The 25,687-nt window shown below is 40.8% G+C and overlaps 1 protein-coding gene across 1 annotated transcript in view; it reads left to right on the top strand.

The window, feature by feature from the left end:
- The window catches only part of FNBP1 (formin binding protein 1), a 91,045-nt gene that overhangs the window by 29,751 nt on the left and 35,607 nt on the right, over positions 1-25,687 (top strand). Inside the window, exons 4-5 of the mRNA XM_065878510.1 lie at positions 6,521-6,583; positions 7,016-7,120. Of these exons, the coding sequence (XP_065734582.1) occupies positions 6,521-6,583; positions 7,016-7,120 (168 nt within the window). The remainder of the gene's footprint in view (positions 1-6,520; positions 6,584-7,015; positions 7,121-25,687) is intronic.

Here is a 25,687-nt window from a genome sequence, read left to right as displayed (position 1 = left end):
TTAATTAACACCCTGTCCCCACTGTGGTTCTGTCACTGCAAAACCATTGGCCTGGTGAACCAAAGAAATTTTATTTTCTCATTTATGGGGTAACATACTTAATTATCAGGATCCTTAAATTCTGTCCTTGATTTCCTGGATTTGAAATGTGACTTTGGGTTTTGTATTTCCCCCTTGTAAGTTAGAATGAGACCTTCTTTTTCTTCTAAAAAGTATGAGAATTTCTTGACTACTGTGGTGTATCTCACCTGACTCTCCTATATCCAGTCATCTCCCCTTAAATGTCCGATATAGCATCACCCATCACCCATGTCTACACCGCTGTCAGCAGAGGCCCTGGAGCCCGGCAATAGTGTGAAAGATGCCCCAGAGTTGTGCAATGCGGTGGCCCTGTCAACCTGTCCAAAACAAACTTTGGATTCCCCAAAGTTTATCCTTTATCATGCCCCATTCCGAACTGCAATTCCTGCCATCTGTGAATGGCAGTCCTTTTTAACCCAGTTGGTCTGGCCAAAAACGTGGGGCACCCAGGACTTACTTTTCCCTTATGCCCCATCTTCTGTCTAATGTCAAGTCCTGTCGGCTCCCCCTTCAGTAATTGTTCTGAATCCAAACACTTCTCACCACATCTAGTCTCTCATCATCTCTCATCTGGAGGACTGTCCTAAGCCTTTTATTTTTAACTCATCTCTGCTTCCAGGCTTGCCCCATGGTCCATGATCCAGCCCCCCATCTCCATCTCCACCACCAGCTCATCCTTAGGCAGGTGGTCCCCATCCTCCTGCCTGGTCCCCCTGCACCTCCTGCCCCCATTCAGTCCATTCTCCATACAGCAGCCAGCGCAACCTTGTGATCGTGCAAATCAGACCATGTCCCTTCTTAAAATTTCCAGTAGCTTTCCATTGTGCTCACGTGGCTTGGGAGGCTGTCCACGGTCTAGCCCTTGCCTTCTTCTGCCTTATCCTTCCTCTCAGTCTAATTGCACTGGCTTCTAGCTGTTCCTTGGATACACCAAGCCCTTTCCCACTTCAAAGCATCTGCATTAGCTGTTCCTGCTGCTTGGAAGGGTGTTTCCGAGAACTTTGCAATTTCACTCCTACGCTTTATTCAAGTCTCTGCTCAAGCATCCTCCCAGACCGCCCTATCTAAATGCTGCCTGCACCCACACCCATTCCTCTTTAGTTCCTTACCCTCTTTCTCTTACTGCTGTGTCCACTATTTCACTAGGAAAGGGGCTTTGTTTTATTCACAAGTAAAGCAACACCCTGCACATGTGGGTGTGGAATTAACACCTGCCATTGAACGATTTGAGTTAGATTTTAAGATCTTTCAGCCCAAGGAAGGATTACTGTCCCGAAAGTTTCACCCATCAGCCTCGCACTCTACCTAAAATCCTTATTAAGGGCGATTTTCCTTGTTTTGGTTTGGAAGAACAGTTTCATACCCTTGCAAGAGGTCAAGTGAGGAGTCTGAGTCATTTGCTGCTTAATACTGATCATCTGAAGATCCTTTCATCCCGAGTTAACCGGGATTCTTCAGAGGAATTAGAATTTTAAGGGATGTGAAAGAAGGGATCCTTTTGAAGAACAGTTTAAAAAAGACGACTGGAGTCTAGGTAAAAAGTGTGGATGTGGGGAATTCCCTGGCGGTCCAGTGGTTAGGACTCAGTGCTCTCACTGCCGAGGCCTGGGGTTCTGTCCCTGGTCGGGGAACTAAGATCCCACAAGCTGCACGGCAAAGCCAAGAAAAAAAAAAGTGTGGATGTGGGGAGAGTGCTGGGGAGTAAAAGCCAGCATGAGAATAAGAGGGGTAAGGGCACAGCAGGAGAGGGGATGAAGGAAACTTGGCCGGGGCTGCTGGACCTGGACCTGGACTCGGCGGGGGGTGGGGGGGGTGGGGGGGGGTGGGGGGGGTTGCCCAGTGCCTGGATGGTCAGTGTTACGGGGGGAAGTTAAATAACTGAAAACATGGCACGGGGAGACAGGCAGTTTTAGGAACTTTAAACAAGTTCATGGAGAAGATATTTTTATTATAAATGAATTTGGGGGAAACAGGCCTTACTGAAGAAAAGCAGAACGCAACTCCTGTCAGGAACGTTTATGGTTTGGGACTTCAGTGAGGTGACAGAATGCTCCCTTGAGGAGGTCTGAAGATGCTTCACAGCTTTCCTACACGGTCCACATGAAGATCTACACACACAGATTTATCGCTACGTTAATTAATCCTGAGTCAGGCTTAGAAGCTGCTCGTACTCAAACTCACCACATTGTAGGTTTTGAGGAAATTCTAATATTTGTCACAGACATATTTTCTGGAAGCTCCTTTTCTCTTGGCCTTTTCAAGTTTTTGTGTTCCTTTGTTTTCATCTGTGGAATCTGAGTTTTATTTAAAATTCCAGATGGCTGACTGTCCTTAGTTGAGTGTTTCTTCTTTTTTTTTTTTCCACTTTTTTTTTTCTGAAGTGGCTGTTCTCAACATCAACGCCATAGTTTGCTTTTTTAAATGTAGTTTTAAAAATTAATGATATATTATATAGTAAAATGAGCAGCTGTTGTACCTAATTGTAACATGTGAATAATAAGCATTCTCACCGTTTGTCTGTTCAGCCTAAATATGATTTCTTGCAGTGCAGAAAAATCTCCTTGGAAGCTTTGTCATTGTCATTTTACTTTAAGTTAATGCTTGCCTATTTTAGGTTCCCTGTGATTTTTTATCTCAGCTACCCCTGGTCCCCAGGAAATTTCTAAAGAATTTTTCAAGGCTGATTTTATTTGTATAGATTTTACCTGTATATTTTTAAGGTTCAACCAAAAAGTTGAAATGAAAGTAAGTTTAGCTGTCACCCCAGATATCATCAGGCATTTTTAAAAGGTCTATTATTATGTTTGAAGAGAAGCTAAAGTATCTTATTACAGGAGAAAGCAAAAAGCATTTTTCTGGGTCTCTAGAGATGGCATTTCCTGTCTCTCCTCTGATAGGAGAAAAGAGCTGTGATGACTTCACTCCGTGCCTCCGAAAGAAGTGCTTATTATCTTTTTCTAGAGAACAATTCCTCTTTATTTAGAGCTTGGAGACACACTTTTTAGATCCACACTTGCTATCTGCCCAGCGAAGAAATGTTTGACCATTGTTTGTTAATAAACAACAAACACATCTGGCAAGCTGGTTGGTTTGTTTAACTTTTTAACTGTTACGATAGCTTTTCCGATTAAAGGAGGGAAGATGGAGCTGGTTACAAAGGGCCGCTGCTATTTAGGTCACGGGATGCTCAGAACTGTCAGAAGGGCTTTTGTTCCATCCATTAGTTTCCTAGGGGATCAGGCAGTACAAGGTTGTTTTTGTGTGTTGTAGGCAAATCCATTTTGGAGGAACACATACTAGGCAAGAAAGACTGGAAGGAAAATCAGTGACATCTAGATTTTTTTTCTTAAACTACATGAAATGCAATCACAGGTGTAGTTCTCAGGTAATTGTTTTGGTCCCACTGAATTGTGGTGTCATGGGGTGTGTTGTGACAGGAGTCCGTCCTGGCAAAAAGCTCACCAGGAACGTCAAGCAAGGTCCACACCATGCTTGAAAAATAAATTCATATTTATTTTTGAACCTTGGAATGAAGAAGTGACAAGAGAGTTTACTATGCAGTAGATTTTCAGTAAAAATCATCCTTCATGCTTCCAAAAACATGACCTTTTTTGGAACACTATTGTCTTCAGAGAAGATTCCTTTGCTAGTAAAGCCCAGTCCACCTTTCCTGTGCCGTGTCCGTCACTTCTCCATGTTCTTTGTGTGCGTTTCCTCTCCATCAGGACGGCCCTGGCTGTGAGGGAGCTTTCGTTTTGTGAAAACATGCATTTCAGAGTTGCTGTCGAGTTGGAGCGGAAGCTTAGAGCCCAGCTCTGAATTGGGTGCCGAGCTTTTCTTTTTCTTTTTGTGTCTGTCTTTGAATCTCGAAGTAAGATTTGGGGGAATGGAGGTATCTTTTCTGCAAACTGCAGAACACAGGGGACCTGCTTAGGAAATGGGGCTGGTCCTCTGGACTGTTTGGGACAATGACGAGAGACTCTCAGGGCCGAGGGGCACAGCTGAGCCTTGGTCTCCCTCCGGAGCCTCCTGCCCCCCTACCTCCCCAGGCCCTCCCTCCCTCCTTCCTTCCATCCTTCTTTAAAACGATACATGTGGCTTTCAGAAAACCTGTACTTCCTCCAAAGCTCCCTAACTCTGCTCTCAGCTTACCTTACTCCTCCCGAAGCCCAATCCTTTCTTGTTTGTTTATTCCTACCTTCGACTCCATTTCTTTTCGGTCCTATCCCTGTGTCTATTATGAGACTTGAAAAATGAAGCCCCATGGGGCTCCTCTAGACCAAAAAATTGCTAGATGGATAAACCTTGCTGTCAAGAGGTGCTTAAAATGGTGAAACATGACCTCAGAAGAGAGACAAGAAAACATTCCCTTATAAAGGAGCACTGTTCTTAAAAAAAAAAAAAAATCTGATTTTGTCTCCTCCTCCCTGGCCTCCCAGGAGTCAGCTACCTTTTGTGACTCGGCTAAGCCATAGGCGCTGACGATTGAGAGAGAAGCCTCTGAGGCTGTACCGAGGGGACCTGTCTGTGCCTGTCCCCCTTTCACCGTGCCTTCTCTACAGCACACCCTTCCCAGCCGTGCTTACCTCGGCGGCCAGAAAACAGACAGCACATTCAAGCCTAGTCATTGAGGGAAGGCCATTTATTAAAAGGAGCATTTACCACTTGTGGAAAGGGCTCAGGAAAAGCAGTGAGGGATGGAGCGGTACCCCCAGGCTAATCATTGGTGGGCAGCTGCCGTGGCCCTGGGTCTCAAAGGGCAAGGCAGCCTTGAAGGAACTTCAGAGATCAGCTGCAGAGGTGCTGCCTGACTGGAGCTGTGGCCTTTGGTCAAAGGACCTGGCCAGCCCCTGGCATCCTAGCAAGGGAAAGCTGCAGATAGAAATTCACGCCCTCTGATATGCCAGAACCCTCTCCGTGGCAAATCTAACAGAACCAGAGGGCAAGGGCTTCTGCCCACGTAGTCTGTGCAAGTCTGAACAACCTTGGAATCACTCGGACCCCTCCGTATCTCACAGCCCACCTCTGATCTGATTCGCCAGCAAATCCTAGTCGTTCTCCTGATCAAAGGACAGCCAGAATCTGAGCCTCTGTCACCACCTGCACTGCTACCCCATGGTCCAAATCTCCATCATTTCCAGGGTTGGAGAGAGACTCCCACCTGGAACCTTCCTTTACGGCATTTACGGATCCCCCGCTCATTCATACAAAAACCCTACGAGACCCTGCACAGGCTGCCCCTTTCTTCTCTGACCCCATCTCCTCATTCTTGAGGCTCACTTTGGTCTGGCCCTCTGGTGTCCCTGATGGTCAACACCAAGCTCATACCTGCCTCAGGGCCTTTGCAGATGGCAGGGAGATGAATTTTAAGCTTTAAGAAAATCTAAGTAATGGAAACATCTATCCACACAAAACTTATACAAATGTTTGCAGCTGCATTATTCATAAGAGCCCCAAACTGGGAACAACCAAATGCCCATTAGCTGGTGAATGGACCAACAAAATGTGGTATAGTCACCCAAAGAAATATCACGCCGCAATAAAAAGGGATAAAGTACTGATGCGTGTGATCACGTGGATAAACCTTGAAAACATTAGGCTAAGTGAACATTATGAAATAATGAAGGCATGATGTCAGTCACAAAAGACATCATATTGTACAATTCCATTCATATGAAACTTCCAGAATAAGCGAATCTATACAGACAGGAAGTGGTGTGGTGGTTGCCTAGGGCTGGGGAGGATGGCGGGTGACAGCTAAGAGGTATGACGTTTCTTTTTGGTGGGTGATAAAAATGTTCTAAAATTGACTGGTGAGGGTTGCCTATTTTGTGACTATACTAAAATCCATTGAATTGAACAATGTCAATGGGTGAATCTTTTGGTATATGAATTACATCTCAAAGCAATTAAAAATAAAGATCAAAGTGATTGCCGTCTTAATAAAGCATTCCTGTCATTTTTACAAGTGGTGTATGTAAGTCTTAGCATTCAGTATTATTATAGCTAAAGTTTGAAATTCAACTCTTGACTATTACTGTTTTCATTTCCCGTTTATTTTTTAACTCTCCAATTTCTCTGGCATGCACATGCTAGATATTCAATATTTAAATATCATTGAAGTTGGGCTTCCCTGGTGGCGCAGTGGTTGAGAGTCCGCCTGCCGATGCAGGGGACACGGGTCCGTGCCCCGGTCCGGGAAGATCCCACATGCCGCGGAGCGGCTGGGCCCGTGAGCCATGGCCGCTGAGCCTGTGCGTCCGGAGCCTGTGCTCTGCAGCGGGAGAGGCCACAGCAATGAGAGGCCCGCGTACCGCAAAAAAAATAATAAAAATAAAAATAAACAAATAAATATCATTGAAGTGGATGAATTTTTCTTTTCTCAAGTGTTAATATGAGAAAGAGGGGGTACTAATTATGGGTGTGTTCCCCCCTCCAGCACTTTCATGATGGACGGAAGGCACAGCAGCACATAGAGACTTGCTGGAAGCAACTAGAATCAGTAAGTGAAAACCCAACCTCTCAAGAAATGTCTTTATAGATTTTCTCGTTTGAATTTAACTTAAGCTTGAAGCAACCAGTAGTACAAAACAAACAGAGACACTATTTATTGTCTCGAGAGATTTTTATAATTTGAATTTAACTGGTTTCTAGAAATCATTACTGAAAGTAAAATGTTAAGCCCAAAGGAGTTCAAGCAGAGTCTTTTTCTAAAAATCATACGGAAAGAACAAAGATTAGACAGTTTGGATGGAAATAAATGTGGATTTTAAAATAACTTCCTGAAATGATGACACGGAACAAATCAGTTTGGAGAAGAAAGCTTTCGGTGGAGGGGGGGGGGGCGGATGTCGATCAAATTACATCTTCTCATAAGAATCTCATGGTTTCATTAAAAATTACTTTCCCTGCAACCATCTTCCTCTGCTTTTAGAGTAAAAGACGTTTTGAGCGGGATTGCAAAGAGGCTGACCGAGCCCAGCAGTACTTTGAGAAAATGGATGCTGACATAAATGTTACAAAAGCAGATGTTGAAAAGGTAAGGTGAAAGTGAGGGTCTTTCTTTCATTTCCCTTTTTAACGTTCATCACGTATCCTCCCAGACTGCTGGTCCCCAAGTTCTCCTTTCTGCTGCAACCACAAAAGGCCACTTTACTTGGGATCATTTTCGTTTTGTGTCAACGGAGGGTTGTTGGCGGTGGGGTGGCAGGGGGAGAATCTAAAATTTGGGGAGTCTTTGGTGTTATGATTTGAGCAGTTTGTTGATTTATTTAGTCATCAGGATGATAACACGGAGACTTAGACCATGAACATACCTTAGGGGGTGGTTTCCGCAGACCGTGGTTCTCTCTTAATGGCTTTTCAAAGAAAAAGTCAACCTCTTAAAAGCTGGAGCAGACTGTCCAGTGCCATCTGGAAGAGCTCGGCTGCCTACAGTGCTTCTGTTAAAAAGGTAAAGAGATTCACACGAGTGGCCTGTGTTCTAACGGACTCATTCAGGTTGATAACAGGTTGTACTTGAAGGCTTGCATTGGAAAGTCCTCCCAAAAGCTTTTCCCGAAATGGACTTGTACTGGCAATTAGGAATATTATTATAAAGCTCGTACTGTGTCTTCCTGTGGTTCCCTCTGTGTTTCTTCCCTGGAAGTTAAAGTTTCTTTTTATAAAAGTCATCAATGTTAGTGTAAACAAAACTGGGCTATTAAATAACAGTATTCATTCGTGACTGCCCAGGGCTACTTTGGCATTCACAGACTCATGCTTTAAGTGGGGTAAAACCCTGCTTTTTTGCAGATTTCTTTCACTTTTGCCAGATTATTTGGAGTTGAATTTGCTCAGAAAATAGTGTGAATTAGTTATTCATTGCCCAATTCTGCCAGATTCCTTGCTTAAAGCCTAGGTATATATTAGCATGCCTTCCTCTAAAATTATCTAATATATTAGAAAACACATTCTTAATGTCTATATTTGATCTTGAGTGGAGACATTTACTTTACCAAAAGATATATTAATTTGCTGGTAAAGTTACCCATAAATTACCATAAATTTGTTATAAGTTCTCATAAAATATTAATTCCCTGAAGTATTTAATATGTTATTCCATTAAAATAGATTGACCCAAAGTTTATCAAAGAAACATTTGGGGTTAAAGGAGGTAAAATCAGTATATGTGTCCCAGAAACATGCCTGGCACAAAGGTATGCATTCTGTAGCAAATATTTTATTACCCTAAATGTAAAATTGGAGTGATTTTTATTTATTGAAAGACTTTTTAAAAGCCATTACTATTATGACCTTGTCTTAGAAAAAAAGCTATCTATCCTTGCTCATTGTAGAAATACCTGAAAATACAATCAAATGAAGTGGGAGAAAAAAATTAAAACATCCAACTATGGTTAATAAAATACCTTTCAGAGCCTCCACCATTCCTTCCTGGTCTCTAAACAAAGGTACTTTACTTTTTTTTTTTTTGGCCGCGCCGCATGGCTTGCAAGATCTTAGTTCCCTGACCAGGGATCGAACCCGTGTCCCCTGAAGTGGAAGCACAGAGTCCTAACCACTAGACCACCAGAGAATTCCCTCAGAGCCTTTTCTTTAAAAAAGATTATGTATACTACACATGTACAGTGTAAAGAATAGTAACAAAGGGAACAGCTGCTAATCCACAACCTATCTTAAGAAATAAAAATCTTATTGTTGCCTTTCAAGTCTCCCTTCCTAACTTCATCCTTCTCTTCGCTCTAGAGGTAAACTTTATCCTTAATTTGGTGTTAATCATCTCCTCGCTTCTTCATAGCTTTACCGTAGGTGTCTGTATCTCCAAAGAGTTTATTTCATAATTTTGCGCGCTTTTCACCTTTATAGAAAGAAAATCAGGGCTTCCCTGGTGGCGCAGTGGTTGAGAGTCCGCCTGCCGATGCAGGGGACACGGGTTCGTGCCCCGGTCCGGGAAGATCCCACATGCCGCAGAGCGGCTAGGCCCGTGAGTCATGGCCGCTGAGCCTGCACATCCGGAGCCTGTGCTCCGCAACGGGGAGGGGCCACAACAGTGAGAGGCCCGCATACCACAAAAAAAAAAAAAAAAATCCAAAAAAAGAAAGAAAATCATACTTTCATTTCTTTTCTTGTGACTTGACTGTTTTTCATTTGATATTATGTTTTTCACTTAATTCATGTGGACTATAGAACACATAACTTTTATATATTAATTTTAGAGCCAGATGCTTGCTAAACTCTCTTTTGATTTCTCTTTTGGGGTTTTCCGTAGAGACAGTCATAACAGCAGCAAATAATGACAGTCTTATATCTTCTGTTTCAATCTTTATGTCTTTTATTTATTTCTCTTATCTTGCTCTGCTGGTTACGACCTCTATTATGCTGGCAGTAGCAGTTATTGTGGACTTCCTTATCTCGTTCTAGATTATAAACAGGGTGCTTCAAATGTTTCCCCATTAAGCATGATTATAATATACCCTTTATTGGGCTAAGGGATTTCCCTTCTTTTTCTATTTTGCCAACAAGTTTTTTTTTTGTTTTTTTTGTTTTTTTTGTTTTTTTTTTTTGCGGTACGCGGGCCTCTCACTGTTGTGGCCTCTCCTGTTGTGGAGCACAGGCTCCGGACGCGCAGGCTCAGCGGCCATGGCTCACGGGCCCAGCCGCTCCGCGGCATGTGGGATCTTCCCAGACCAGGGCACGAACCCGCGTCCCCTGCATCGGCAGGCGGACTCTCAACCACTGCGCCACCAGGGAAGCCCCAGCAAGTTTTTTTTTAAAGCTTGACTTAATATTGAACATCATCAAATACCTTTTCTGCTTCCTTTAATCCATTAACGGGTAGATTACATTATTAAATTTTCTTGTATTGAACCAAATTAGCATTCCTCGAATATAACTAGGTTATGATGTATTTTTTTTTATACAGAGCTGAATTTATTTTGTTAACATTTTAAGATTTTGCATCTATAGTCATTGAAATTGATCTGTAATTTTTCTTTCTTGGCTGTTCTAGTTTGCTTTACTTTTTTTTTTTTTTTTTTTTTTTTTGCGGTACGCGGGCCTCTCACTGTTGTGGCCTCTCCCGTTGCGGAGCACAGGCTCCGGACGTGCAGGCTCAGCGGCCACAGCTCACGGCTGCCGGCCCCAGCCGCTCCACGGCATGTGGGATCTTCCCGGACCAGGGCACGAACCCACGTCCCCTGCATCGGCAGACGGACTCTCAACCACTGCGCCACCGGGGAAGCCCTGCTTTACATCTTTTTAGTTGTGGAGTGTTGCTCTTTATTCTCTGGATAATATATGTGAGATGAAATTAACTGTTCCTTAAATATTTTGTAATCCTTTATTGTGGGAGAGTTTCTAACTACTGATCCAATTCCTTTATTGTCTTTTTCTTTGGTTGATCCTGGTATGTTATATTTTTCTAGAAATATATCCATCTCATCCCAGGTTTTCAAATTTAGTGGCCAAAAGTTGCCCATAATATTCTCTCACCTTAATTTTTTGCTGCATATATTGTGTGTCCCCCTTATTTATTCCTAATATTATTTATTTATACTTTTTGGGGAGGGCCTTTTTTTTTAATCAATTCTTATTTATTGATTGATTTACTTGGCTGCATTTGGTCTTAAATGTGGCATCTGTCATCATCGTTGTGGCATACGGGATCTTTCAATGCGGCGTGGGCTTCTCTCTAGTTGTGGCACGTGGGCTCCAGAGTGCACAGGCTCAGTAGTTGTGGCGTGCAGGATTAGTTGCCCCACGGCATGTGGGATCTTAATTCCCCGACCAGGGATCGAACCCACGTCCCCTGAATTGGAAGGCGATTCTTAACCACTGAACCACCAGCGAAGTACTGGGAAGGGTCTGTTTTGTTTTGTTTTGTTTTAATAATGTATATATATTTTAATTTTTATTTACTTATTTATTTTTGGCTGTGTTGGGTATTTGCTGCTGCGCACGGTCCTTCTCTAGCTGTGGTGAGTGAGGGATACTCCTCTGTGGTGCGGTGGCTTCTCTTTGTTGCAGAGCACAGGCTCTAGGCACACGGGCTTCAGTAGTTGCAGCACATGGGCTCAGTAGCTGTGGCTCACGGGCTCCAGAGCACAGGCTCAGTAGCTGTGGCTCACGGGCTCCAGAGCACAGGCTCAGCAGCTGTGGTGCACGGGCCTAGTCGCTCCATGGCATGTGGGATCTTCCCCGCCCAGGGCTCGAACCCGTGTCCCCTGCACCAGCAGGCAGACTCCCGAACACTGTGCCACCAGGGAAGTCCGAGGGTCTGTTTGTTTTTTTTTTAAAGGACATTAATGGTCTTCATCTTTTATTTATTTGTTTGTTTGTTTTTGGCCATGCCGTGCAACATGTGGGATCTTAGTTCCCCGACCAGGTATCAAACCGTGGTCCCTTCAGTGGAAGCGCAGAGTCTTAACCATTGAACCGCCGGGGAAGTCTCGAGGGTCTGTTTTTTAAAATCATTTTTTATTAGTATTTTACAAAAACCAAAAGTTATCTTTATGGAACTTCTTTTTACTTTCTATTTTATTTATTTTCTTTTTCTTCTTCCTCCTCTTCCTCTTCCATCAATATCTTTGGATTTATTTTATTGCCCTTTTAAAAATTTCTTTCTTCAGATGCTTTCCTCATTTCAACTTTTCTTCTTTTCTAATATAAGCATTTAATGAACAGAGTTCCCATTTAATTACTGTTTTATTTGCAACCCACGGATTTTGGTATGCAGTAGTATTATTGTTCATTTCCTGATATTTTTCATTTCTTTTACTATTTAGTCTCTCCAGTAATTTATTTGGAAGCATATTTTTAAATTTCCAATTGTATGACGTTTTTAAACTTATCTTTTTGTTAATGATTTCTAATTTAATTGCATTGTGGTTATAGAAAGTCTGAGTCTGAGACTTCTACGTTTGTTGAGACTTGTCTTATAGCCTAGTACAGGGTCAGTTTTTATAAGTGTTCTCTAAGTAATTGAAAAGAATGTGTATTTTCCATTTCTTGGTTGCAGAGTTCTACATTTTTTCATTAGAGCAAACTTGCTGATTACCCACATCTTCCCATCATTAAGGATTTTTTGTCTGCTTGTTGTAATGTATTTTGATAGAGACATGTCACTCCTTTGTGCCTCACTTTCCTTGTCTGTAAAATGGGAACACAGAAGGAAACGATTGATGCGAGTGTTGGTTGACATAATATGTACAAGATACTCGAAGCCATCTATGGCAGTGGCCAGTGATCATTACATTAACTATTGCGATGATAACGATGGGAGATTTGTCATTTTCTGTCCATTTTGCTCTTCCATTGTAAAGCTGTTTTATTAAAGAATAAAGTTTAGAATTGTAATGTCTTCAATGTGATTTAATTTTTCACTGATTTCCACAGTCATGCTTTATGCCTTGAAGTCTATTTTACCCAACATAAACCAGCCTTTTCTTTGCGTCAGCATTTGCCTGGCAAGTCTTTCCCATAGTTTTAGTCTACATGTTTCTTTGTTCCCATATTTAGATGTGTCTTTTGTAAATGGCATATAGCTGGATTTCTTTTTAATACAGTCTGATGGCCTTTACCTTTCACCTGGAGAGTTTGGATGGATATTTACCATCTCATTTTATTTCTATCTGTTTCACTTTTTCTGTTTCCTTCCCCCTTTCCCTGATACTCTCTGTTTCTTGCCTTCTTGGATTTTTGAAAATTGTGTTTTGTTTTCCTCATTCCGTTTTCTCCTCTACTGCTTTGGACATTATGTATTCTATTTCTGTGCTTTATTTGGTAAACCTAGACTGTTTTTTTTTGTCTGCATTGGGTCTTTGTTGCTGTGCGTGGGCTTTCTCTAGCTGTGGCAAGTGGGGGCTACTCTTTGTTGCAGTGTGCGGGCTCTAGGCACGCGGGTTTCAGTAGCTGTGGCAAGTGGGCTCAGTAGTTGTGTCTCATGGGCTCTAGAACGCAGGCTCAGTAGTTGTGGCGCACGGGCTTAGTTGCTCCACGGCATGTGGGATCTTCCTGGAGCAGGGCTCGAACCCGTGTCTCCTGCATTGGCAGGCGGATTCTTAACCACTGCGCCACCAGAGAAGTCCTAGACATTTTAACATATATGTTCAGCCTAACTATAAAGTAAATTAGGGTCTTTACTAATGTCCACCCAAACAACTTTAACTAAAACCAGCTCCCTCTTAACATTGCAATGTATTTGTGAATATTTTTGGTTCAACTGCATTATTTATTTATTTTTTTATAGTTCTGTAAGTATACTTTCTATTTTCTTTTTTTTTTTTTTTTTGCGATACGCGGGCCTCTCAATGTTGTGGCCTCTCCCGTTGCAGAGCACAGGTTCCGGACGTGCAGGCTCAGCGGCCATGGCTCACAGGCCCAGCCGCTCCGTGGCATGTGGGATCTTCCCGGACCGGGGCGCGAACCCGTGTCCCCTGCATCAGCAGGCGGACTCTCAACCACTGTGCCACCAGGGAAGCCCCTATACTTTGTTCACCATTTCTTTTTGTACCTGGGGTCTTATTCCTTCTTCCCAAAGGACACCTTTAGAAGTTCCCTTAGCAGAGATTTATTACAGTAAAATCTCAGTTTTTGTTTGATTGGAACTGTCTTTTTTTCACTTTCATTCTTGAAGCATGATTTCTCCATGTGTACAGCCCTAGGGTGATTGTATTGCACCTGGAGGGTCTGACGCTGCCATCTTTTGACTCCCGTTTGTAGTTGAGAAGTCACAGTGTGTGAGAAGCCAGTATAATTGTTAATCCTTTGAAGATAATGTCTCTTCTTTTTAATAACTATAAAGATCTATTTTCTTGTCTTTTTGTCTTTAAAATAGGGGTGACTTTCTTTATCTTTCTTTTGATTCATTGGGCTTATTGCCTCCAGATTGGAATTTTCTGATGCTTGCCTATTCCTCATTCTATTGTTTCCATTGGAACTCTGATTATAAGGCATTAGTTAAAATATCTACTCTATCCTCCATGCCTATTAAGCTATATTTGTATTTTTCATCTGTTTGTCTCTCTCTTTCTCTGCTGTGTTCCATGTAATTCCTTTAGATATAACTTTCATTTCAGTAATTCTCTCTTAAGCTGTGTCTGATCTGTGGTTTAACATGTCCATTGAGTTTCTAATTTCAGTTGTTACATTTTCATTTCTAGAAGTTCTTTATAGTTCTCTTTAAAATCTATAGAGTTATTTTCTTGTTGCTTTGTCACACCCTTGTACCATATTTTACTTCTTTAAACATACTAAACACACTGACTTTATATTCTCTATTTGATTAATTTCAGTATCTACAATTTATGTGGGCCTGTTTCTTCAGTTTGTTGTGTCTGCTGACTTGTTTCCTCCTATATTTTTGTCCTTTCTTCTATAATGCCATAAATGTGTTGCTGAAAAACTTTATGTTCTGCAAAAAAAAAAAGGTGCTAAAAATAATGAACAGGACTTAGGGGAAAATAGGCTTAGAAATAGATCACTCAGTACTTACAGAACTTTGTAACCAGAGAACCAACAAAACAACAATCCTAGTAAAACAACTAGCATTTGAATTGAGTATCACAGCCCTTGTCCTTTAAGATGTAGGTCCTTCTGAGTATTCGGGCCTTAAGACACGTAGGTCCTTGGAAGCATTCACTTTCAGCAAAATGAAAAATCTGATCCTGGATAAATACTTCCTGCACTTATTTGTTGTTCTGCCACAGGTGGAAATATCTTTCCAGATTGTGCATACGTAGCTTTACCAGGTAGTTCAACAGAATGAGTATTGTAGCAGTTCTTGAAGCCACTGAAGCAGCCACTAGTTGCAATTCTGTAGATTTTTAGCCTTTTTTCTTTCTTTTTTTTTTTAATTGAAGTATAATTGATGTACAATATTATATTAGTTTCAGGCGTACTTAGCCTTTTTCTTAAAATCTGCATGACGTCGCTAAGGCTTACCTGTGATTGCTTCCAAACATTAATTTACTGTGAAAAATTGCATATAGACTGGCAAGGCTTCTATGTTATACCAACATCATTGCCTTATATTTCAGTCACAGAAGAAAGTATGTCACAGCAGAAAAACATGTGAGATTCAAAACAGAGTGTGTGTGATCATAAATGTGCGTTTCTTGGAATTTCATCTCTGGCCTACATTTAAAGTGGGTTCTCCAGGGAGCTGGCATTACCTGGGGTCACTACCAGGCCAGGACTGCATCAGTCTGAATTTCCAACTTGGGGTTGGGGATCCACACACGCTGTGTGAGTTCTAGTCCTTTGTGATTGAAAAACTTCCAGGATGACTTTTTAATTTTCCTCCCTCAGGTCAGATCCAAGGTAGTTAACTTAACAAATGTGCAGTTGCTGGGTCCAGTTGCAGCTTTAGGACTTTTGGAAGGTACTACCAAATTGAACTGCTCTCCTCAACTATTTTAATATTTCCAAGGATGTATTATTATTTCTTATACGTAGTCATTTTGTTATTTTTATGGAAGTACTATTTATCTCCTCCCTAAAGATGTGATAAATTACTGGATTTTAGCATCACAAATGTTGAAGCTCATAGAGCAATGTCTAAACATTGGAATTCTAAGTTATTCTTAAGTTATTTTGCTTATGAGTATCACTTGAAGCAATTTCCCCAAATTTGTAATTTCCCCAAAACAAACTGTGATTTGATTGTTATATCAGTTTTTGCATTATCAGCAGTGAAGCCTCTTGTCAGTAACAAGCTGAAAGGATGCAGTGTTTCAGTTCTTATGGATACTTAATGTAATTTCCCATTTTGACTTCTAATAGCCTTCAGATCTAATATAAATGTCTTTTCCTCCATTTTCTGCCCATGATTAAATTATCCAATTGTATTCAAGATCACTCCTCCTCCTTTTTCCAGCAGTCAGCCCCACGACACTTGGAATGCCATGCCTGTGTTTATAAAGACATTGTAGCTGCTCCCACCATGAGTAGGATGGACTTCCCTAAACTACGCTTGTGTTTGATGACACAGCTCATGGGAACTATATGTGCATGCATCTTCTAAGCTGCGTAGGATCTGGGTAGGAGCCTGATTTTCTTCTTCTCCTTTTGGGAGGTTAAATGTTCCGCAGAGGGATTGGCTCTGTGTGTTCAAATTGCCTAAATCTGCTCGAGTCCACGTTTTTGCTTTGTGTTCAGCATCAGTGTGTGGCCAGATGTTTAGTCATTTGCTTACAAGAGGGTATTTGTTAGCCTTGAGGCACCCAGTTTAACAAAATGTAAATTTATACGTTGAAAGTAGGCATAAGAAAAAAAACTGACAGTTTTACCTCTGGGCCAGTGAACATATTTGGATGTTGTGAGGATGCCATGTGCCTTAGAAGAACGATGGAGAAAGAAAATAAGTTCAATGGAATGGTTTTTATGCCACTGTCAGAAAGCTTTGGATTTGAAGACTTGGAATGAGTTGTAGTGACTTGAAATTAGTGAAGCTGGCTATGTCAAAGAACCAATAGAGGTTGGAATAGGTCATCTCATGGCTCGTGACCCATACGCTCAAGTTGAAGGTAAACCAGACTTTCTTCCTCCTTTTTAAGGAGATGGAAAAGATAGTCCTTACTATCTGTCTTGTAATATTGAGCAGTCGAAGGACTGCAAGGGAGCATGGAAAAATCAAACCATATAATGTCTTACTCAAATATAGGAGTCTCTTGTAAAAAAAATTAAAGCACTGAGGATAAGGTGGAAGTATTCTCTGCTGTCCAGCCCTCCACCTCCCAGACCCTCCTCAGAGGTGGTCACTCTCGCCATTGGTACGTGTCCTTATAGACCTTTTAAAATAGGTTTTTATTGAGGTGTAATTTACATACCGTAACGTGGCCACATGTTACGTGGACAGCTCAATGAGTTTTTACATATATATGAAATCGTGTGCCACCACCCCAGATAAGGGACATTTCTAGGACCCCAGCAGGCTCCCTGGAACCCTCCCCCCACCCCAAATTTATTGTAATAATAATAATAACTGTTATTCTGACATATATTCGTTTAGCCTATTTCTGTACTTCATACAAATTATATAATACGTATTCTTCTGTTTGACTTCTCTAACTCAATATGATGTCTGTGAGATTCATATTTTTGTCATGCGGGGGTGGTTTGTGTTGCCGTGTGGTGCCCATTGTGTGGATGTACCACAATTTAGCCATTCTCAGGTTGGTAGATGTTTGGACTGTTTCCATATTGAGACTAAATTAAGAATAAAGCTCCTAAAAAAGAATAAAACTCCTGTGAACATTTTTATACATGTCAGTTGGTGGCCATGGTCTCTCCGCCATGGGCGTGTACCTGAGGTGAGGTGGAACCCTGGGTCACAGGTGCGAATTTGGCGCAGTGCACTGTCAGAGCTTTGACAAAGTGGCTGTACCAACCGACACACAGCAGCAGCTGCTCCTCGCCCTCATGGACGGTTGGTATTCTCAGTCCTTTTATTTTAGCCGAGAAGACGCCGCAATGAGAAGCCCGCGCACCACATCGAATAGCAGCTCCCGCTCGTGGCAAATAGAAGAAAGCCCGTGTACAGCAATGCAGCCAAAAATAAATAAATAAGAATAAAATAATAAAACATTTTAAAAAAAGAAAAAATAAAGTGCAGTGATTTAACTGCATTCAAGGTCAACATTAAAATTTATTTATTTGGCTGTGCCAGGTCTTAGTTGCGGTATGTGTGATTTTTAGTTGTGGCACGGGGGATCTTTAGTTGTGGCATGCGGGATCTAGTTCCCTGCCCAGGTATCGAACCCGGGCCCCTTGCATTGGGAATGTGGAGTCTTAACTGCTGGACCTCCAGGAAAGTCCTTTAGCTCATTTTAAAAATAGATTTTCTTCTTTCTGGTATACAGGTGCTCTTTATACACTTCGTATATGAGTGTGTATGTATATATGTGTGTGTGTGTGTGTGTGTGTGTGTGAGTGTGTACATATATACATATGTATGTATGTATATACTAATACAGTTATCTTTACTTACCCCCAATAAAGCCTTCTCTATGCCTTTAATCGATATGTGGGTCATCTTTTATTTAAAAATTTTCATCATTGCTATTAAAATATTGTTGTGTGATGGAAAAAGCCTAGACAACCAGGATATTATCATTTCCAAGTTACACATTTTTAAGGATCAGGCTTAGAAATACAGAGAACCCAGCTCTCCGTGGCCCCATCTCTCAGAAGACCAGTGCCATCAGATTGGACGTGGTGCCAAAGGACCATTTAAACTCTTGACGTATTCTCGATTTGGGGGGCCGGGGGTAGAGTATAGTGTGTAAAGAGGTGAGCCAGAGACTACTTTTTAATGGAGTCAGTATTTCAAGCTTTATAGAGTTTGGAGATTACTTGTGGAGAATCAGAATGCTAAGTAACCATTAATTTATTTTATTAAAATGTTTCTAGTAATGTTTTTCTTGCAGTTTGCTGCTGCTTGGTATAGCTTTTCATCCAACTGAATTCCAAATTTGTCTTTTTCTATTTAAACATGGGCCCCCAAATGAGTTACCTTAGATATATATTTTTTAATTTAAGGGAATTCTAATAGAATCATGATTTCATGGCCTTATTGTCATTTTTCAAAAGCATCTAACTTGTTGACAGAATTCCTGAGTTGTGAAGTGTTCCCATCCATTCATTCCCTCACCCATTATTTGTTGCCTGTGTGCCAGTGAGGTGTGGTGGTGGCATAGATACCGTCGTGGAATCACACAATCCTTGACTTTAAGGAATTTGCCTTTCATTTTCTTCCTAATACTTAGTGACTGTATGGTGAATTTTCCCACGTGCTCCCTACATACTTCTTGAATGCCATTTTGGTGACAAACACTTTAAAGTGGGGTTTGATCTGTCGCTGTGCTTTGGAATAATAACATGCTAGACAAATGGGTGAGAGGCAGCGCCTAATCTCTGCTTTTTCTGATAATGGTGCAGCTGGCTAGTGCGGTGCTGGGATGAAAAAGGAAAAGGTTATCAAAATGAATGGAATGTGAACTAATATTTCCGAACAGAGAGAACAGTGTTTTCTAAATGCATGCATTAAACTGAGTTCATCCATGTCAGGCAATGAATAATTCCCTTTCTCGAATTCGCCCTTGCCTCGTGACTGTTGGCTCTTACATAATTTCTAAATGCAAAATAGGGTATTGTTTAACGGAAACTGCAGTTCATGGTTACAAGTAGCCGCAGAAATTGTTAGTGAGCTCAAGTTATGGTTTTTAAACTCTGGCATTCATTTCTCCTTTTCTTACACGTCTAGTTTCATTTAACTTGTGTGATTCTTTGACTGCTAACGTCTTCATTTTCTGGGCAGTTGTTTGCCATCAAACGGTTAACTTGGATTCTTAATTCAAATTCAGTGCCGTTCTGAGTGTTGACTGACCAGAAGAATTCTCTGTACACTGTGAGAAGTTGCCCTATTTGGCCTAATCATGAGTTTTACTGTACAACCCGATTTAAGGAAATGTTTTAAAAGTTAAATTAATTTAAAATGCTGACCATGAGCCCTTAGAACTGTGTATCCATTTCTTAGGGAGTTTGCATTCCATTTTTGTGTGATATTACGGCTTCCAAACATATTTGGCTTTGAGCATTATTAGCTTTTAAATTCTACATAGATGCCCCTATCGTGAAGTAGAATAGGACATTCTGAGTCATTTATGAATTAAGGTAGAATTCTAAGAAGTATGTGATGAAACTTCACGTTTCTAATGGCAATAAAATATGCATGCACTCTTTTTATGTGTCATATATTACATAATAGAATCTTTTAAAGAGAAAAATACAATTTTAGTAAAGGATCTATGTCAGTGTTAAGTAAGAATGAAGGAATTTACTTTGAACGATTATCAGTTTGATAATTATCTTGATAAAACAAATGAAATTTACTAGTTTAGGAGGTTGTCCTCAGTTGGAATCAGGGATGCCTGCTCTGTGAAGCACAGGCAGGACAAAGTTGGTTCTGTTCTAACTGAAGCCAGCTGAGTAGCAGAGTGTTAAATTTTTTTACCATTTGGGGAAACATTCTCTAGCAAGATGACTACTTTAGTTATTGTACGTATAAGGAATTGTACTATTAAGTTTTTTTCTCTGCCCTTGCTGTAACCACGAGGTTGACATCTTTATTAAACATGTTAATATCTTTGGGGCTTTCCCCAAATTTGATTCATATCAAATGTCTGACTGGTTATCTGAAGGAATTGTTCGCTGTAACAATTTAGAAAACAATTTTTTTTTTCAAAAGAGGAAGTGGTTTGTATGAATGCAGGAAGTAAATTTCTCAACGGCAGCTTGATCTTTTAGTGTAAAATTGCTTTTGTTTGCAACAAGAGAAAAATGTATAGAATAACGGATATCGTTGCTGCGACTACTGTTTAAAAGTGGATCGGTGTTTAAGTCAAAGATTCTAGAAAAGTCATCTTTGTTATCCTCTTGTTTATATCTGTCCTGTAAGCAGTCATATCTGTAGACTTTATGTTCTGTTTATTTTGCTCCTCAGCGTGCCTGTATTAAATGAACGTCGTGAGTGGTTTCAGTTGTTTTGATGCTTAATGTTTGTCCTGAGTAATAGGGATATGTTTTCTTCTTTTTTGATGCTTCGTATGGGAAATGGAACTTAATGGAAATTTTTCCCAATTATCAAATGTGGAATAAATGTATTTATATTTGGAAACAGGACACAACTTTGAATATTAGTAGGATTTTTTTTTTTTAAGGCTGTGCCACTCGATATTTAAACAATGAATTTGTGATAGGAATGTTGAAACATAAAATTATTTACTCTGGTTAGATGTTTCACATACACGTATTCTTAACGTTGCATTCAGCTCCCAGTTTTAGTTCATTTGCTAGCAATTACTACAGCCTCTATGTTGTTGACCTTAATTTTCGCTTCTTTGCTTTGGAAATAAGTGGTTTTTACACAGCAAATGGAGTTTGGGTAAACAAACATTTAAAAAGTAACAAGGGGGCTTCCCTGGTGGGGCAGTGGTTGAGAGTCCGTCTGCCGATGCAGGGGACGCAGGTTCGTGCCCCGGTCCGGGAGGATCCCACATGCCGCGGAGCGGCTGGGCCCATGAGCCATGGCTGCTGAGCCTGCGCGTCCAGAGCCTGTGCTCTGCAGCGGTAGAGGCCGCAACGGTGAGAGGCCCGCGTACCACAAAAAAAAGTAACAGGAATGTCAAAATCTCAGAGCATCAGAAATGTTGGGGGGTGGGGTGCTCCCCAAAGTGAATGTATATAAAGACCAAATACTTTAAAAGCCTCTTCAGTGAACTATTTCCGGTACGCATTATGTTACTTACATGAAAATGCTAACGCGAGAATCTATCTTAGCTTTGCTTTAGTACTCCTACAATAAGCCTCTAAGTGAATGTTCAAGATAGCAACAGAATGAAATAAGATGATAGGTCATTCCCATACCCTAGATCTGAAAATAAAAGTGAACTGAATAAAACATGAATACAAATATTCATATTATATGAATATATGAACTTGAATATAAAATAAACTAAATGATATTTACTTATTTGAGTGTGTGTGTTTGTGTGTGTGGGTGTGGCTTCAATACTTGGCATTTCCTTTGTGCCCCTCATTGTTCTAAAGGCTTTTGTACGGCAACTCATTTAATAAAATATTTTAATTTTTACTGATAGTAAATGGTCTATCTTGGCCAGGAGCTGGTTCTTAATATATTTTTTAAATTAATTCGTTTTAGTTTTTGGCTGCAGTGGGTCTTCGTTGCTACGCGTGGGCTTTCTCTAGTTGCAGCGAGCAGGGGCTACTCTTTGTTGCAGTGCACGGGCTTCTCATTGCGGTGGCTTCTCTTGTTGCGGAGCACGGGCTCTAGGTGCGGGGGCTAGGATCGCGTGCCCCCTGCAGTGGAAGCCCAGAGTCTTAACCACTGGACCGCCAGGGAAGTCCCCGATTAGGTATATTTTAAACATCCTAGACATTCTATTAGAGTATTTATTGAGCAAATAGTTCAGAGCATCAGTAAGATTATAATGAATACCTTTCTCGAGGGCCTTGGTTAGCAGATAACAAAGAGACAGAGAGACAAGGAAAACTTGAGTCAATTGCAGTATCAGATAATGTGTATAACATGCTAAGCTGCGGGGTGAAGATATTCAGAGCAGCAGTAGTTTAAAAATGATTAATTAGGTACATCATATGTGAAATCACCTGGTCTTATGACCAGCAAATACTAGGAGCTTAAGAGTTGCTCATAGATTCTGCAGCTGAAAAAGCTCCATGTGGATTACAGGTTGTTGGGATAGGGCTGAAGGAAGAATCAGGACTTGAGTATGATGGATGGGTAGAAATTGAATGGATAGAGCAGAGAGGGAGCATCTGAGATGGAGAGAACTTCGTCCCAGGCATTGCGGGAAGCGTGCTGCTGATGTTGACAGAACGGGGAGCTGAGTAGGATCTCCCAGAGAGGTGACATGAGAACGGATTGTGAAGGATATTAAGAGTGAAATGGGAGAATGAATGTGATCCGCATGAAATGGTATTGAACCTACTTCTCAGAAAACTTACACTGGGAACGTGTTTTATTTTTTTCGAAGAGGGTTTCAGTCCTTGCCATAATTCTTTTATCCCTTTATAGATAAAAAAAAGGTAAGGCTATACAGTGTTAAATTTCCATTAACCTGGCACTTCCCTGGTGGTTCAGTGGTAAAGAATCCACTTTCCACTGCAGGGGATGCGGGTTCCACCCCTGGTCCGGGAACTAAGGTCCCACGTGCCGCGGGGCAACTAAGCCCGTGCACCGCAACTACTGAGCTCGCGCACCGCAACTAGAGAGCCCGCGTGCCCCAAACTGCGGAGCCCACGCTCTCTGGAGCCTGTGTGCCACAACTAGAGAAGAGAAAACCCACACACCACAACTAGAGAAAAGCCTGCACTTCACAACTAGAGAGAAGCCTGCATGCCACAACGAAGAGCTTGCACACCTGAAAGAAAATCCCACGTGCCACAAATAAGACTTGACACAGCCATAAAAATAAAATTAAAAAAAATTTTTTTAATTACCATTAACCTAAAATGGCCATGCTGGATGTGGGAGAGCTAAGACTGAAGCACATTTCTATGAATTCTTTGTGAATTCAGTGTCCTTGCCAGTGTACCATATGATTTCACTCCTGGTTTATATTAAACGAGCTCTTAATTGTTAGCCACTCCTCTTGCCTGCAGAACTAGGCTGGTGGTAATGGGTTGGGATAAGGTGATAAATAGCAATTGACATGAAGCCTCAGTATATACTAGGGGCCCAATAAGGAGAGGTGGACCCAGGGACCATCTCAAGGGGGCAGCCATGTCTTCACCATCTATCCACACAGCCAGAGACATGTACTAAGGCAGGCCAAGTGTTGTTACTTCTTGCATATTCCTCCTTTCTGGGTTAAATTCCCTCCTTTCTGAATGATAGGTTGTTTTTATTTTCTTCCATAAGGGTTTGTGAGTAGTAAGTTCTTTATTTGTCTGAAATGTTTTTATTTTGTCCTCACTCGAATGTGATGGTTTAGTTAGGTATAGAATTCTAAGCTGACAATGATTTTCTCTAAACATTTTGAAAACCTCATTCCATTGTCTTTTATCATTGATTGTTCCTTTGGGAAGTTGGCTAACTACTTAACTGTGTTCCTTTTGTGAGTATTTGACTGTCCTCCCTAGCTCTTAAGACCTTATCATCGCCTTTGGTGTTCCGTGGCATCACTGTGATATTTCCAAGTACAGACTTTTTGTTTCTTATTTACTCTGCTTGGGGTTCACTGGGGATTTGTTCCTTTCATAAATGTAGGAAAACTCTCAGGTGTTAACTCTTCAAATATGCCTTTCTTAAATTCTCTTGAATTGTTGGTTCTGGGGCTCAGATATGTATGAAACTTCTCATTCTATTCCCCATGCTTCTTAACTTCTCTTTCCTTCATTTCATTTCTTTATCTCTATATATTACACTTTGTGTAACTTTCTCAGCTACTTCATGAGTCCTCTTCAGTTATTCTATTATTTAACTGATTTATTAAGTTTTTAAATTTCAATGAGTGCATTTTTTATTTCTGGAAGTTCCATTTGCTTCTTTCTCAGATATACTTCATCTTTACAATGTCTTTCATTTTCTTGTGATTTCTGTTGCTTCTTTTATTTCTTTAACCCTTTTAAATGTTCTTGTTTTATATGTTCTTTAAATTTTTCTTTTAGCTCAGGTTTAAAAAAAATTAATTAATTTGTTTGTTTGTTTATGGCTGCATTGGATTTTCTTTGTTGCACACGGGCTTTCTCTAGTTGTGGCGAGGGGGGCTACTCCTCATTGCGGTGTGCGTGCTTCTCATTGCAGTGGTTTCTCTTGTTGGGGAGCATGGGCTCTAGGCACGCGGGCTTCATTAGTTGTGGCTCGCGGGCTCTAGGCACGCGGCCTTCAGTAGTTGTGGTGCACGGGCTTAGTTGCTCTGCAGCATGTGGGATCTTCCCAGACCAGGGCTTGAACCCACGTCGCCTGCATTGGCAGGCAGATTCTTAACCACTGGACCACCAGGGAAGTCCCTAGCTCAAGTTTTTATGGTGATAGTTTTTCTCTCTACTGTGTCAGCTCTCACAATAGTTTATTTCCTTGTGCATTTATGATTGTTAATATTATTATTTTTTGTATGAGCATACCTTCAACAGGGATGGGTTTTTCCTCTGGGAATCCCTTAAAAGCAGGATTGTGGGTGTATCCCCACCACCATTAGGGTTTTGTATTTATTTTGGCCAGACAACCTGGGGCCGATTTTTATGTTAATTTCTTGTGGTGGAGATTTCTTGCAACACCTTTATGGTATACACAGGCTTAAGGTTTTGTTTCTCAGAGGACACTCTTACCCCACTTCATCCCATAGCCTGATACCTAATCAAACTTCTTTGCTGTCTTCTTTGACCACTAGAAGTTTTGCTAGGTGTTGCCCAGCTTAAAGAATGCAGAGAAAAGTAGTACTGTGGTCAAAATTCAGGAAGGGCCTGTAATCTTTAATCTTGACCTATTAAGAATATATTACTGAAAATAACGTCTGTAAGATTTTTAGTATTAAACATTCCTGATTAAACATCTATTGTGACTTGGTACTAAGGATGAACAGCTGCTCACCAAACACCTCAGATTTCTCTTTTTTTTTTAAACTGAAGTGTAGTTTTTTAAATAATGTTTCATGTGTACAGCAAAGTGATTCAGCTATAAATATATATATATATACTTTTTCAGATTCTTTTCCATTATAGGTTATTACAAGATATTGAATATAGTTCCCTGTGCTATCTAGTAGGTACTTGTTTATTTTATATATAGTAGTGTGTATCTGTTAACCCCAAATTCCTAATTTATCCCCCTCCCCTTTCCCCTTTTGTAACCATAAGTTTGTTTTGTGAGTCTATTTCTATTTTGTAGATAAGTTCACATGTCTTATTTTTTTTTAGATTCCACATATAAGTGATATCATATGGTATTTGTCTTTCTCTGACTTACTTCATTTAATGTGATAATATCTAGGTCCATCCATGTTGCTGCAAACGGCATTATTTCATTATTTTTAACGGCTGAGTAATATTCCAGTGTGTGTGTGTGTGT

The sequence above is a fragment of the Phocoena phocoena genome, chromosome 6 (assembly GCF_963924675.1).
Source record: "Phocoena phocoena chromosome 6, mPhoPho1.1, whole genome shotgun sequence".
Classification (NCBI taxonomy): domain Eukaryota; kingdom Metazoa; phylum Chordata; class Mammalia; order Artiodactyla; family Phocoenidae; genus Phocoena; species Phocoena phocoena.
Note: the sequence above shows the minus strand (reverse complement) of the source record. Positions and strands in the feature narration are given on the sequence as shown.